Consider the following 17,309-nt stretch of genomic DNA (forward strand, 5'->3'; position numbering starts at 1 on the left):
ATCTGAAATACATTAGTAGGATGCATTTTGTTGTATGTTTCAGATACACGCCATTCTTGTACACGTTCATGAGAAGGAGAAGCCTGTTAGATCACCGAGCCAACCAATGAGCCCTTAAACACTAAAACACTTTATAGTGTTTTTAAAATCAAACATAGGAGAAAAGTGCACTGACATCATAGCTTTACCTTGATTTTACATTGCTTTATGTCTCTTGTAGAACCATGTTTCATCAGACTCCTGCCCACATGCTCTGCATCAAAAGTACAACAATGTACAAAATGAGCAACAGAGCAAACTGACCACAGCAGAAAAGCTATCCATATGGAGATAGATGAGATGAATTTGATTACCAATCACAGGTATCGTTAAATTATTTATTTATTTATTTATTTATTTATTTATTTATTTATTTATTTATTTATTTTGGTGCTGTGCAAAGAACTGCGTGAAAAAGTAGAAACAAAATAATAATATGGCTTTGATAATAATAATAATAATAATAATAATAATAATAATAATAATAATTTTAACTGAAAAAAAGGCTTGCCCTTGAGGAAATGAAACTATTGTACATTTTGTCAATTTAGTGGCTAATTTGTGCAAATTGTACGATTTTAAAAAGGAGGCGTGACACTCAACGCCACTCCTTAACTCAACAGTATGGGAGATGTGCAAATTGTATTAAATTGTATAAATGAGATGTACGAATTACTGTGAGATTGTGAGCTTTTACAGGGTCTTGGAAATTGAACCCATGACCTTTCTGTTGCTAGTAGTTGTTTGAGTTTACTTACACAAGAAATCAGCAAAAATTCGCACATAAAGCAGCCTTAATCATCTTGAAGTTCAAATAGTCTTGCAAAAGCACCAGAAATGTGAAGGTCATGGGTTTAATACCCAGGAAATGCATGAACTAATTTCTTTTCACGTATATTTGAAACGATATGCGAGACGCCAATGGATTAAAGCATGAATGTGTATTATTTGAACATTTTAAATATTTTATTTCTTTCAGTTTATACCAGAAGCTCACATAGTCACTGCTGGATTGCAAAAAAAAAAAAACTGAGAAAATGACACAAATTGAGAAGCAATTGGTCAAAGGATGTCATGACCTGTGGTAATGGATCAGCATGTCAGACATATCAGACTACCTCTCGCTATCAGCAGATGTTAAATGCCTCTGCTGCAAATGTCTTTCTCCTTGTGTAAGGACATCAGTCTGTCTGAGGCTGAGCTGCAGTGTGGCTCTCGTATACTTTTAACATCTTCAGGAAAAGAAAAAAAAGACGAGCCAAGGATCTTTTACATTCTCTGTCTCGCCCTTTGTTGGTTATGTCAAAGCCTTGTTGTTTGGGGTGTAATAGCTGAATCTAGGCGGGTATCAGTTAACAGACAGACACACACACAGAGATGCATACACACACAAGGCCAGGGATGTTGCGGCCAATGCTGAGATGGCATTGTATTTCAGAGAACGCTGTAAACAGCACTTTTCAGAACAGCCAAGAACAGCAACACTGACCTCAGACAATACGGCACAGCCAGAAAGAAAAACTGCTTCACTTCTCTACTTAAATGTTAATGCATTTGGCAGACGCTTTCATCTAAAGTGACTGCATTAAAGGTATACATTTCATTAGTTCATATATTCTCTGGGAATTTAACCCATGACCTTGTTGTTGTTAGCGACATGCTAGGCTAGTACTGTTTACTTATATTGCTAGGAAGGTATATTTAGCAAATATGCAAAGGAGGAGCAACCTTAAAAGTCTTGCATGGCTCTAGCGATCCCAAGGTCATCAGTTCAATATCCAGGGAATGCATAAAGTGATGTGTATACTTGCGTATGTGTATAATGTTAATGTGATGTGTAAAAAAAAACGTGTAATTAAAATGTAATAAAGCTAGAGTTTGACATATCAGTATTCAAACATTCTATATCGAGAGTTTCATCTGAGAGCAGTTGTAAACTTGGCATATGCAAGGTTTTTTTTTAAAGAAATCTGTGCTTTTAAACCAAATGAAGACAGCAAAAGTCAATGATTCATTTTAATCATTAAGTTTAAATGTTTTCTCTTCCAAAATAGTATATATGTTTCCTAAAATGGAGTAGATTTTTTTTTAAAATAGGGGGTAAGTTATTGTTTTTTTTTCTCCCGACATTTAAAAAGTACTTATTTTAGAGCAGTAATCACAGTACCGTGATATTTTTACCCAAGGTCATCAATACTGTCAGAAACTTATACCGGTCCATGCCTAGTTTCTGCTAGAGTTTCAGGCATTGATGTTATTAGTTACAGTTAAAAAGTAAGCCATAGATCACTGCTGAGTGACACAGCAGTTGCCGAATCTCAGAATGATCCTCTTTGGTTACATTTTCTGCAATCGTTTGCATAGCTTGTCAGTGAACTCTGGCTCTAAAAGGGAACTGCAGGAGATTTAAAGCTGAATATGGAGCCAGCTTTACTGCCAAAATGCGCATGAATATTGAATTTGATTAATTTACCTGCTATAATTTCCATTTTAACACCTAAAATAATATTACTTTACTATTTAAATGTGTAATATTTAACCACCAAATGAAACTTACAGCTTTTTTTTAAATAATTTGAAATGTAAAGTAAGATTAGAGGATATGAAAATGGAAATGTAACCTGAATGATGGGTGGATGGGTCAAGTTATGATTCATAGTTGTGCCGTTAGCACCAGCTCACCCAAAAAAGCCTTCCGCATTGAAATGTGCAAAAGATGCTGAGAAAAAAAGTCTTCAGCAGGTCTTGAAATTCAGAAAACCTGCCGACACAGAAACGAACAAAAAAAAAGACATGTAAATAAAAAATAAGAAAAGGCTGTTTCTCTTAACAGTTTTGAGCAACTGTGGAAGCCAACAAAAATGTTGTTTTCCTGTATACTTCCCCTTTTGTAAATTGGTCAGACAAACAGCCAGTCCCACACCTAAACTTAGATAACTAGTTGACCATGTTCTGATACCACACTTTTAATAAAAGTCTTTGGCTAATCTACAACTTCCTTTTAAAAAGAAGTGTCTTGAGGACTAAATTCCTATGTAAGAATGCATGTGAAAGGCATGTGAGACGCAAGACTGAAAGAGTAATGGCTGAAAATTCAGATTTGACAAATATAATAATGCAAAAACAAAACAAACGTGATCTCTTACTATAATGTTTTGATGATTTGACTAAAAATAAAAGCTCTGTGAAGCATAAAAACTTAATTATAAAAGTATCGATTTTTTATTGCATTACAGTGGTCCGTCGCCATATTACAGTTCGGCTTTCGAGGTCTTGCAATTTTGCAGATTTTTTTTTGTGCAGTTTGACATGCTTTTTTACAGTGCATTGTGTTCTGCGTTCTGATTGGCTGTAGACCATTGTCAGTTAAGTTCCGCCATGCCGTGTCTTCTGTACAGAATGTGTTTAGCTTGCAAAATTTACATAAATCTTTGATTGCTAGCCATGTGACTCTGAAGTGCTGTACTGTATGCTTGCAAGATTTCTCCCCAACAGACCCCACAATGTTGACGAAACATTCTGCACCCTCAAAAGCACCCATGGTAGCACCCAAAAAGCAGAAGACGCTAACCAAATCACACAAAAAGTTGGACTTCTGGAATGGCTAAAGAAAGGTAGAAGTAATGCAAGTATTCAAGCAAGAGAAAATTCTTTGAAAACGTTAATACCCATCTAGGAAAAAGAGTCTAGTGAGGGGTTTTACAGCCTTAAAACATCTACAGTATAATAATAATTGTAAAAAATAAAGCTGACTATTTTTAGAACAAAACTCCCACGATTAATGAGGGACCAAGGTATTTCACATTACAAATCAAGCCCATATAAACACAACAATGAAAACTGTATGGAAGCTATGATTTACAGTAAATGAATAGTTCACCAAAATCTTTACACTTTACTCAATTTTACTCTTCCTTTACTTGTTTAAACCTGCTGGGAAGAATGCTGTGAATTTGTAACCATTGATTTCCATAGTATTTGTTTTTCTACTATGGAAGTCGATGGGTTTTCATCTTACTTCAAAATTTCTTATTTTGATCTTATGTATATTTCAAAGGTGTGGCCCATTGAAATATCATATTTTAAACTTTAGTTGATGAGTAATGTACCTGTGTGAACATAAACAACAATCGCTTAATGTAATACGCTTAAAGTTCAATGTAAAGGAAGACATTGGCTTTTACAGATTTAGCTTAGCAAAGCCTACAGCGAACGAAGTGTGGGGACTACAAAAAAATACATCCAGGCTAGTGATATCACACGGGCTTCCAGTTACATGCATTCACCAAGCAGACACCTCGCGCAGCAACAGGGTGTAGCTAGAAGCACTGCAATGTTATAGCAGAGAAAGCTAAAATGCTGTCTAAACGCTGCTACTTCCACAGAGCTTCTTCTGTTTCTGTATTTGGGCTTCCAAAGGACATGACACAAAGACAGAGGTGCTTGCAGTTTAATTTGAATTATGTTCAAGAGAATTATAAAAATATATATAGCTAGCATTTGACAAAGGAGAACTTCCAGAATCTCCCCCAGTTCAGTGCTGGGTTCGGCTAAAAACTCCTCCAACCGACGAAGCTATGGATTGTGAGCCGCAACTAATAAGTGTTTTATTTGTTAAAATTAATCAATTACATGCACAAGTTTAGCACTAATGGTATATTTTAGTGAGGATGTATATGAGGATGTAAACAATGGCAAATGCTGTTTGGTACTGCTATCAATTTAGCTACAAGTTCTTATTTATCAGTCAAATCGCTGTAAACACCCACTATCTTCACAGCGCTGCAGTGTCTCTCTATGCAACCGCTTTCAGTCTCCCACTATGCGCCCGTTTTTTTTTGCGTTCTACATCTCAAATAACAAACTCGCAAAAAAAAATGTGTACGTTTAATATTACTTACACATGCTTATTCTAAACATATGTGAAAGACACTTATCAGATAATATTTTAGAGAGCAAGCCTGAGGTTCAACTGTGTCCTCTTCGTTTTCTATCTGATTTAGGCAAACTGAAACAAAAGTGACAAAGTTTACACAGCGCAAAAGCATACACCTGTAGTGGCATGATATAGTGACATGGAGCCAATCCAGCAATTACAGAACATTATTTTAGCTGACCAATCAGAGCCTCTTTCAGAGGAACTAGGATATATGACAGTCGTTTTCATCTTAGCGGAGTAGCTGTATATAATCAAAGTTAGGTATATAAAAAAATAACATGATTTTCTATAAGTGCAGCATGAGCACACATTGATTTATATCTTTTAAACACAAACAAGCCTTAAAAATACACTCTGGACTAGCCCTTTAAAGGTTTGAAACCACTTGAGGGTGAGTAAATGGTTCATTTTGGGCGAACTACCACTGTAAAGCACTGGCATTTATTGATAAAGCTATTAACTGCCGGAAAATACAGGTATACATGGCCAAACATAAATTCCCTTCATTCTATGTGGTGGTGCTGAACTTATAAAACCCATTAGGCACTGATTACACTAATGTTTTACTCTTCAGTTCATTGTATCACTAAAAAAAATCTTTTTTTGTGTGTCTTTGGAATAAAAAAAAGTCAGAAATATGAAAATGCCAGCAAATCCATTTAAAATAGGTTAATCAAAATGCACATCCCGTTATAATTATGAGTAGGAACTTTCTAGGAGACGAGCAAAAGCAAAGGTGCAGTCCAGAACTGAAATGAACCCAAGAACAAACACAAGCTCAAAGTAGTTCATCAGGGAACATTTCTGAGACCATATTTACTGTGTGCAGGACTCTAAGCTACTTACCGCTTTTGTTTACACAGAGAAAGAACATGAAAGAAGATAATGGAAATACCTCAGAGGCATGAAAGGGGCATGGTCATTGTCTTTGATTTGGGCATTAGGGATGGAAAATTAATTGTTACACTTCACCAAAGGAGTAAACTGAACTCTCTCTTCTTAAAAAAAAAAAAAAAAAAAAAGATTAGCAAGGCTTTTAATGTAAATATTAACACCTCAGCTTTGTTACCCTAATAAAACAACGGACACTCTGATACTGTTTTTAATGTAGAGCGAAATATGAAATATACTGTAATTGCACATCCCCTAGCTCGGGAAAGTTCATTAAAAACACAATAAACAAGTGTAAAAATACTCATTTCATCAAGGACAGCTTTGTCACAGATGTATTATTCATCGTCCACTAAATCAGAGCGTGAAAGAAATGCTTACAAAAATGTTAATAAAGAGCAGAGCAGCCTAATGTCAAGCACAAAAATAATCTGCATATCTTTTGAAAAGTCACACATAACACAATATTGTTTGGAGCTGTTTGGAAAGGCAGCCAACTCTTCATCTACTTTCAGATTTAGATGAACTAGTTATAATTAAAACATGCCAATTAAATGTGATATTATTTGGAATAGGCTCTAAAATGTCAGTTTGGAACACATGGCGCACTGTATTTTTGTCTCCTCTAAAAAAAAAAGAGAGAGAGATGAAGGGAAACAAAGAACTTATTATTGAGTGATTCTGACAAAGAAGCAGCAAGTGAACGGCAGCGCTAAACAAAAAAAAATAATAATAATTAAAACCTTTCATAAAAAAGGACATTATTCAAAAAAAGAAGATTTTTTCAAATAGATGGAGCTGTTGGTATGCAATCCGGCTAATGAAATTGTGTTGTGTATCTGTCTAAAACTTCCATCTCATGAAATCTTTCCAGAGGCTTATTTCGGCTGTGACCCCGTAACCATGCGGGACTGATGAAAACATTTATTGCTTTCAGAATCTGCGCTCTGCCTCGCAAGTCTCACAAAGCTTATCATATAGTACACAAATCCACAGAGAGATAATTAAAATATCTTCAGAAGGAGGCGGCAGGCCTCACCTGACCCTGTCAAGAGCTGCATATCAATGCTTCTGACGTCTCTTCTCCCCTGTGCTCAGATGCCGTTCAACTTGGGGGATCGGCACAGTTGTAATGAGATCAACCGCAAAAAAAAAAAGATCCTTCAAGAATCATTTACTTACATTTCAGGTTAAGAGTCAACAGTGTGATTCGTGGTTACGACTAACTTGCTTTAAAAAATTCATAAAGATGAACACAATTACATGCTGTAAAACACATCAATTGCCACCAGGGATTCGTACTGATTTAATTGTTATAGTGATGTGGATTTGAAAAAGATTTGTTCTCCGGCATTAAAAGTATTTCAATGTGTTTGTGTGCTTTGGCTACAGTTCTTTAGTCTCAGATCAGAGGAGATAAATGTTGAAAGTCATTAGGGTGTTGGTGGTACAAATTGATGTTATAATAAATACAGATGTAGTTTGTAGAAGAATCTGGACTATAAATCTAATTCAGAGATAAGGTCTTTGCACACTGAAGTTCGAAACTTTTGTATGCATTTTTTATGCGTATTCATTAGGGCTGGGTGATTTTTTTCGATTAATTCGAATTTAGGTTTTGACAACGATTCAATTTTATATTACATCGAGAAATCGAAATTTTTTTTTTTTTAATATTTGATACATTATAATGGCACCAATGCGCTTTTGGTTCACTCACTGTATGAAGCAGGTCGCACACCAGAAACGCAGCTCAGCGACCCGCCACACAGCACCACGCAGCGCCATGGATTTTAGAATTCTAACCGCCCAGCCACGATTTAGGACACAGTTCATATATCAGCCGGACCACACAGAGCACCATCTGATTAGTTTCATGGTAAATATCATGCGAATGTGCGCGTCTGGTGTGTGATACTTTAAACTGTCATGTGCGCGCCGTGTCGTGGCGCTTCTGGTGTGCGACCTACTTGACTGTCTGTTAAAGCGTGAAGTCATGTAGGATTTTTCTTGTTGCATTAATCCGAGTCATGTCTGTCAAGACATACCCTCATCAAGTCGATAAACTAGATCTCAACATGTATGAAGGACGTAAAAACCAGCCATGTGAAAAATCGTGCCGGTCTTATTTCGAACCGCGCTGATCTTTTGGTTTGAACACGAGCAGAGGTGAGCAGCAGTGGTAGCAATGAAAATGAAAGTACCCGCCCCCATGACGTCATTTAGCGGACCTAGTTGAAAACCAAACAGATTAGGCAGCATAATACAGAGAATGGTGCAAAGCGCATGAAATGATTGATATTTAAAAAGAGGGAAGAAAGAAAAATAGATTAAATATATTATTTTATATTAGACACACATCTGGTGCTTTTATTTGCTCCTGCTATACGTCCACAACTTCACGCATTGGGTTAAATTAGGCTTTACAGTTTCCATGTTCAGTCATTTACTTTCACTGTATCTTTTTAAGAAAAAGGCAGCAGCATTACAACCTGTCATTCAATCAGAAGAAGACAAAGTCAAAGCCAAGCTGACAGCCAATCTTTCCTAGGCTCAGAAAAACTTGCAAAAAAAAATACCTCTGTATTCCTGCAAGTGCAATAATTTCACATATATTTTTTATTCAAATCTTGTGCAACGATATTTAACTCGTGAATTTGTTTTACATTTATTTACACCTTGTTGACCATTTTATGTATGGCTTGGCCATTAAAAATACTGTTCCTTAACCGGATGGTTTTTCAAGTTACTTGTAAAGAGAATGTTACTTCAGTCATGTTGTTTTAATGTTTTAAGTTTTCTAGTTACACAATAAAAAAAAAATAAAAATAAAAATCGAAATCATGAATCGGTCGAACTTTATAAAAAACCTAGATTTTTTTTTTTGCCATATCGCCCAGCTCTAGTAGTCATATGCGAAAAATGTGTACCTTGCACGTCCGATGCGTATTAATTAATCAATTACGGAAAAACACTAAACGTTATAGAGTCAGTTCAAGCAGTGATACTTTGTTCCCTCTCTTCTCCAAAGTAGATGAAAAAAGAGAAAGTTCAAAGCTCATTATCAATGTCACAATCCCCAGCGATCCAGGCTTGTAGATCATTTACTTTCACTCAGGGCTACAAATGTTTTACCATGTGGACTATAAATCCTGTCATGCACCACACACTCACACCTGTTCTGGTTTCCCACTGATTGCTAACACACACAGCTGAAGATGTTCAGAACTGATCACATGGACTATAAAACCAGCTCAGACACACACACACCAGTGGCTAAGTCTTGTTTATCTATAATCATAATGACGCATATTTCCTTGTTTAGCCTAGCCGTGTTTTGACTCTTTGCTTTGACTGTTTGTTTTGATTCATTGCTGCCTGTACCGACTATTCGCCTGTTCTTTGACTATGACTTTGGATTGCTCTGCATGTATATGTTTGACCGTGTTGACCATTGCCTGCCTGACCATTCTTATATTAAACTGCATGAGAATCCTCAATCTAGTTATCCAGCATTCGTAACATTACAATCAAAGAGCTGCGCTGGATTATCCTGAAATGCAAAGTTTATTTCCTGGAATCAGTGGAATTTAGACACATTGGTTGTGATACTTTACCCATTCACATACGTAAACAAATCCTGAACAGAGACTGGCAGTACCTAAAGACATTATAATAGATAGCAGCCATGTTGACGTGTTGAAGCAACGGACAGAAAGCAGACCTTGTTTTCTATTATAATGTTTCTATTAATATGATTAATAATCCAGTCACAGGTTCTCAACTGTCTGCCATATTCTGTCTTTATTTTATACATTGTATTTGCCATTATCTGTATCTGTATCGTTGTCTGTAGCTCAAATGACGACATTCTGTATTTAGCTTTTAGCTTTTCTCTGAACTGTCAAAACACCTCTCCAAGCTTTTTTTTTTTCTGCGAAAAGCAGATTAAAATAAACCGTACCCAGTTAAAAAAAAAATGTTATGACAAACGAAAGTTTGTGAGGCAGTATGTGAATACAATTGACACAATGTGAGATCGAATTCATTTTTAATGTGAATATTATGAATGAAAATTTCGTACACTGAAAAAAAAGACTATTTGTGTGGGTTGAATTTAAACAAATTAAATTTAGTATAGTGCAACTTAATTTGTTTGTTTAAATTTAGCTCAGATAAACTGTTTATAACCACTTAACTTAATATTTTTTCAGTGTATTCAGCATGCAATAACCTTTTTTAAGAAGTTAGTTACAACTTTGGCTGCCTTTTATTCTTTCTTTTATAATAAATAGTGGTTGTATGCACTTTAAATGCTTGTTACTTTTAAATGAAAGTAATTGACTACTGTTACTATTAAATGCTAATTATTATTTATTTATTTATTATTATTTATTTTTTTTTTTTTGTTAAACGAGTTTAAATGTAGATCATGTAAATAGACATTAAATATGCTTATCCAAATTGTTGTCCAGGGGTGTTCTTGCTTTATAATAACTGTTCACATTTTGATTATTACTGTTCCCTAAAATGATTCTGTATTGTGAGATTTTTAATATCAAACATATTTTGGTTTCATTTAACCTAGCAATGCAGTAGTTTCAAACAATATTGAGTTAAATAAAAAAATAAAATTAAAAGGCCTAGTCATTTAACAGTTGTCCATGCATGACCCAGTCAAGTGTACTGGGTTTCCAGGTTGCTTTTAAGCCAGCATTTTAAAATCGTGAGATGGGATTATCACATCTGGTGTGCACTAAACCACCAAAGTTGAATTAAATAAATTATTTGCACATACAGCAGAATTAATTAGTTTGGACAGGGATTAAAGCAATCGCTTTATGAACATTTTCTTCAGAGTTTTCAGAGTTGTGATTAAACAGACTAGCACTGGAGGAACATAAATGTCTATTTGCTAAAAATATATCAGGAGTTGATACTGTGAATATGAATGCTGATTTGTAAGGTGTGAGGATTTGCAAAGGTTGATTTTTTTCATATAAACATAAAACATAACATAAAAAAATAAAAGCCTTGCCATTTGATTTCATTATTGACTACAGCAGTGGTTCTCAAACTGTGGTACGTGTACCACTAGTGGTACACAGGCTTCCTTCTAGTGGTACACGGAGGAATGAAATATGCTTAGTACATGCTATACACATTTCAAAATTTATCAAAAATGATGTATATAATCTGCCATATATGACATATAGCCTATATATCCGAGGTAATCTGCAACTTTTTTTTAACTTTGCAGAGTTGTAGCTGCTTTACTGAGCCTACTACGCTACTGTATTTCAATACTGCTAATTTTGGTGGTACTTGGAGAGACAGTTTTTTTTCTGAGGTGGTACTTGATGAAAAAAATTTGAGAACCACTGGACTACAGCATACACACACAAATCATCTTTTGCTCTGTTTCCGTTTGCAAGAAGTTACTGTATTTTCCAACTTCTTCACAAAGACAAATTTTCTAACAGACGAATGATTTTATGCTATTAAAAGTCTCACTAATTTGCTTATAAATCCTCCAAATGCAGGCCTTTCTGATTTCCACTGAAACCCTCCACTGTAATGTGTACAATGTTTTTTTGTAAAATTCCTCTTTTGAGATCACATTACACCACAAATGCTGCCATTTGAGCTTATCTTGTATCAAATCTGCAATACTGCTTCAAGGCACCAAACCTGGACAGAGAGAACCAAAGCACACACAAACAGAAACATTAACAGAGGATTGTGTTCATTTCTGAAGGCACTCAAATTCCCATCAAGAAAATGTGCTTTTCTAACGTGACAAAACGGCCCAATGAAGAATCCATAATTGTAGCCTGCTGCCATAATAATGTCCTATAAGCAGTTTCAGGTATAGCTCGCAAGCTGTGGTGAGAAGAGTCACTAAGCAAAAGCCTCGCAGCCCTGCTTGATTAGACAGCGTTCCACTCCGTAATGCCTTTTAATGGAGTTTTTACATGGCTGTTCTGCATACATATCAGAGGCGGCTATAAGACGGGAGTTACTTTAATGGCTCATCAGACCCTCTCTGAGCCCCACTTGACCCCGAGGAGCTACTGTGTATTAAAAGTAATTTGGTTTAATGATGCAAGAGGAGTTGTCTTATTGGATTTCTTTCATCTGTCAAACCTGTGGTTTTGATGATATTGCATCTCTTTCACCACTGTATGGCTCTCCAACTTCAAAAGCCTTTCAAAGTCACCTGGCGTTAGTGAGTGCTTTTGTGATGAACAGATACGCATCGGTGTTACCGACAAAAATGTTATAATCTTCAAGGGCAAGGATCGAAATTAAAAAGGGAGAGAAACACAAGAATGTAAAGTGATGTGAACAAAACAGACAATATTCCTTATTAAAGCGGAACATCAGTGCGATGGCTCATACATACATTGGCAGCTTTTGCCTTTGATAATTAGGGCTTGTAGCAGGTACAAAAGAAGATCTAATTCAGTCATTGGAGCATTTGGAAACTGTGGGGAACCAACTAATCCCGAGGCCCCCTGTGAACCAGGGTTAGGCAAAATTCATAACCAAACAATAAGCTCTCTTTCAGTTCATGAGGGTCGATCTGAATTGAATTCAGAAACTGAGTGTAGATTAATCAAATCATCAATTTATTTCCTAATTTCTACATCTATATTTAGTATTTATTATTATTTTGATTAAAATGTCATCTATATTTTCATGTCTCATGCACCTATCTGCTGTATATTTGTATCTGTTAAAGGTTATTACAGTTTTTCATTTTGAAATTAGTTTTTCTTAAATTTGCTGTACATTTCGGTTTGTTTACCATAGCTTTTATTTTTTAATACATTTCTAGTTTTTCATAAGTTTTAGTTTTAGTAAATCTAGCAGAAGAAAAGAACACCTATGATGAAAATCATCTTTTAGCCGTTTGGACAGAACTGTGTGTAGGTATAGTGTGTTCACACAGTCATATTGGAGTAATAGAAAGAAAAAAAAATTATCTTTTTTTTTTTATTTCCTGACGTTAAAATAGGATCTAAATCTCTCCCATTTTGAGGCCGACCACAATGTGTTGTAGGAGTGCTGTTTCTGCGTCCAACAAATTAATTGACATCCGCATATTAACATGTCTCTGTAGTAACGTGTATAATCATATCAACAAAATAGGGCGTGCGCAAAGCAACTGGGATTAAAAGATTCGTTCAGCTCACTGCAACCCATCCCTGGAAAACACCCATACACACTCATTCAAATTCATACACTACGGACAATTTAGCCTACCCAATTCACCTGTACCACATCTCTTTGGACTTGTGGGGGTAACCGGAGCACCCGGAGGAAACCCACATGAACACAGGGAGAACAATCAAACTCCAAACAGAAACGCCAACTGACCCAGCCGAGGCTCGAAACAGCGACCTTCTTGCTGTGAGGCGACAGAACTACCTACTGCGCCACTGCGTCGCCCACCGTTTGAGTAAAAAAAATAAAATGATCTATATGAGTACTGTGTACTTACTCCATTTAAGTTGAAGTGATGAGGTATTTAATTAACTCATTGCCTTCAACACTGAATTCAAAACTCTTTTCAAATAAGTAGAATTAACTTTAAGTCAATTTTGAGTTAACTACACTCATTTTATTAAAGTTGACTCTTGGGTTTTATAGTGTGTCTGTATCAATTAATTCATCCATCCATCTTTATAATGCACTTATTTACCTCCAAAATACATTGAAATGAAAGCAAAAGCACGGAGACTTTATGTCTGTGCCAGTAAAACACAATAAATTACACCTAATTATGGCAATAATGCATTTATAATGGAGAAAAGGTTGATGCTCTTGACGATAAGGAACGTATGTGGCATTTTTGTTTGACTCTGCTTTGTCTGAGGTCATTTCACATACTAGTATGTGATCTGACACTTGACATTGTTTTTCCTGAGACCTAAAGGCTTTTAGTCTTAGGTGTGATGCCCTTTAGACAAAATGCAAAGGTCTGAGGATGTCCCAAAATGCGCAATTTGTGACAATTAAATCCCCTTTTAAATCCGTTTCTCTTCATTTAACCTTTTTTTGTAAATGCATGAATCTGTCGGGTTTACCGGGTTAACCAATCAGCAGAATGCACCGTGATGCACAGAAGGAGTAGAAAATAAAATAAAGCTCAGTGCTACACTTCTTTCACACCACAAGAAAGCCATTTACTTGGACAAAAAAAGCCCTCCTACAGCATCTTTACACGGTAAAGCTAATCAATATTTGACTAAGAAAAACACTGTTTGGCATGATTGAGAATCTGTGTAAATACATTTAGTCCGCCTCTGTGTGACATAAAAAAGTCTGCGTAAACACATGGTATTTGATGCTTCTATGCAGAGCACCGTAGAAATCGCTCTAGACAGGCCAATTTAACCGTAACATAATTGGCTCACAACACCAGGAGGGGGAGCTCCACACGTCAGAATTTGGCAGCATTGAAACAACCAGTAAAACAGGACGTGGATCGTGATGAGAGGGTGCACCCTGTTGCCCTAGTGTAGAAAAATTGCTACAAACAAGTCATTAGTCTTTAGAAGTTAAGAACAGACCTCATTGTATGAGCAGATAAAGATTATAAAGAGCCCAGTGTGTATAAGAAAAACTTCAGGATCAAGTATTAACCGCTCTGAGTGAGATGGAAGATACCGTATCAGTTGATCAGAGCCATTAAATAGTTCAGAGGGAAAAAAAGCCAAATCTGATCTTTATCTTAAGCGGATCTTAAGCGTGACGATAATATGGAAATTTCTTTTGCTAAAGACAAAAGCCGAGAGGAAGAATGTCACCTTCATGCTCAAATATTAGTGCCTGGAGGAGAAGCGCAGTCTTGCTCCTCTGATCCTGGGGAAGCTTAAGAGACATTAGGACAAGAGGAGGTGTTCAGACCTCCCGACATTGTAGTCAGTGCTGATTTAGAAGATCTATTAGGACCTGACAGGCATGTAACTGCAAGTGTGGCCATTAATTTTCATTTAGTCCCCTGAATATACCCTCTCTGTTCATTTAATGATGAGAAACGATCCACTTTTTCAAGGATTCTGCTTAATTTGGTTGATTTAATATTGATATATTGTCACCACGGGCCACCCCGATGCCTTTGTGGACAGAGAGACTTTTTCCAAAGCTTATTTACCAGACACACACACACACACACAAACGACCGCTTTGAAAACAGAGAGCAAATTAATTCAATTACCCAATTTTAAACAGACTGTAATTAGTTAAATGAAGACATTTGTGTCATAATCTCTCTCTCTTTCTCTCTCAGCCTTTATGCTCTGCAATTTTGGAGCATTTGCAGCTTGTAGCGGTCCTCCAGTGAGACTTTATCCAATTCCCTGTGTTTGCGTACCAAAGCACAAATCCTTGATCATATTTTATTGATTTGCTTTGAAGGCCATACGTTGTGGCAAAAAATTGCTAATGGGCACATCAACATAGACTAATGCAGTTATGCTCATTCAAGTGAGAATAATTACCGATTCTGTCATCTTTTGCCAAAGGCTCTGTTCAATGCAAGTAAGCTAGCCTCCCCGTGGAGCCCCCCACATATGCAACAGCTATTTTAACACACAGTTAAAGACATATCGAGATGCAGATTACGTGTGTGTGAGGATTATTGATACGGAACCATAGTGTGCAAATCTGGAAAGAATCATCCACAGTGCATAACATGAGAACACTACTGTGAGCCAGATGGATTTGGCCTTGTTTTTCCTGACATTACAACATCTTAGACTCATGCCTTATTTATGCCTAAAAAAAAAATCTCAGAAGATTTCTGCAGGCTCCCATCATTTACAGGCCTACAGATCAGTTACAAGGTCTACAGATACCCTGATGTCTTGATGCATACTTGTTTCTTAAATAAAACAAAGTCTGATTCAGACAGTTGCTGATCGGACATTTGTAGGAGAGGGGGAAAAATAAAAAATAAAAGAGTTTAGTTGTGATTTATTGGAATTTACGGAAGGTTGTTTTTCCCCCCACAGATATCTCTGCTCCAGAAGTGTATTGCAATCAATTAATATTATAAAAGCTGTAAATGCTATGTTACTAAAGGCTAGAAACACTGAAAATGGAGGATAGCTGCACCAAGAAAGACAATACACTACCAGGCATCACAAGGGCACCACAGAGAATGGCTAAACACCCACTGAAAAGCACTATTGAGATTCTGAACCCTCTTTTATTGGTGGATTTCAAACCAACTAGAGTTTCTAGTCATTTAAATGGAGTTATTTCCATTTCCAAAATCAAACAGTATTCTTGAAAGTTGCTTTTTATCATGATGACCACATTTCTATTCATGATTTAATTATATTGTTTCATATTTAAGACATGAAAGAATAGATTTATATGTCAAAGCTAGTGTTTATAACAATCTTGATTTGAACTGTGAAAATCTTGGCACTTAACCAGAGTAAACATTTACTCTTAATGTACTACAAGAGCTTAATTCAATGTATTTGTGCATCTGTTGATTTTATTTTACTGCATGTGTGGACTATTTGGTTGTAATTGAAATTTCCACCAGCAGAAACATCTATCAGCAATGATGACAGACAGATCAGCTCACTGTTCATGATGCATGAAATATGACTGAAAATAGGGCTGCACGATTCTGGCTAAAATGAGAATCACAATTGTTTTTAGCTTAAAGCAGTTGCTTTACAATTGTGTAAATGTTAAATAATAGTTAATACGAGTAGGCTATTATTATTATTGTTATGCTCAAACATATGGTAAAACAACAGAAATAATAAATAGTAATAATACCAGAATTATTTTAGCCAACAGTAGACCTACACATAGATTGAACAGTTGGTTAAAATAATACATTTTGTATAGACTTGGAATGGTGAACTTGAATGGACTTAAATTATGTTCTGTTTGTTAATTCACAGTAATGACATCAGAATACAACTATTCATAATTCTTAAGCTGAAATATTTTGTTTGAGACATATGCTTGCATTCTGCCATTGACAACATTATTAGATAATTATTTTTCACTGGTTAAATGTAACATTTGTCATCAGATGCCCTCTTGCATTATATTAAACATTATATAGGCTAGGGTAGTTATACTGACACAGTTAGACGTTTATTCTCATGCACTTATATGTATGTAAGATATGTATAATTAAAATAATTGAAACGTTTGTAAACATTAAATGATGTCTCTTTTGATGTTTTAGTATTTATATGTAACATTATATATTTACAAGTGGTAGCACGTCGGCGTATGCTATCTAAAATAAAAGCTTAACATATCCCTTTATTTGTACATCAGTATATGAAATACATAATTTAAAATATTTTATGTCATTATAACGCTCTGTTAAACTCCAAATTTTAATGAGATTTGACTGTGTGTGTGTATATATATATATAATTTTTTTTTTTTT

The 17,309-nt window shown here is 35.7% G+C and overlaps 1 protein-coding gene across 15 annotated transcripts in view; it reads right to left on the reverse strand.

Annotated features, from left to right (window-relative positions):
• Nucleotides 1–17,309, reverse strand: part of znf804a (zinc finger protein 804A) — a 255,449-nt gene that overhangs the window by 225,748 nt on the left and 12,392 nt on the right. For 4 of the 15 annotated variants that reach the window (XM_087266805.1, XM_087266811.1, XM_087266812.1 and 1 more), the window contains 2 exons: nucleotides 2,722–2,800; nucleotides 189–253 (listed from right to left, as the gene is read on the reverse strand). The exons of 3 other annotated variants lie outside the window; for them this stretch is intronic. In XM_087266805.1, coding sequence (XP_087122931.1) covers nucleotides 189–253; nucleotides 2,722–2,740 — 84 coding nt within the window. In that variant the 5' untranslated portion in view covers nucleotides 2,741–2,800. Of the gene's footprint in view, nucleotides 1–188; nucleotides 254–2,660; nucleotides 2,801–17,309 lie in introns of all 15 variants that reach the window. 8 more of the 15 variants (XM_087266806.1, XM_087266809.1, XM_087266807.1 and 5 more) reach the window with 3 other exon arrangements.

Source organism: Danio rerio, chromosome 9 (genome assembly GCF_052040795.2).
Source record: "Danio rerio strain M-AB ecotype USA chromosome 9, GRCz13ab, whole genome shotgun sequence".
NCBI lineage: Eukaryota > Metazoa > Chordata > Actinopteri > Cypriniformes > Danionidae > Danio > Danio rerio.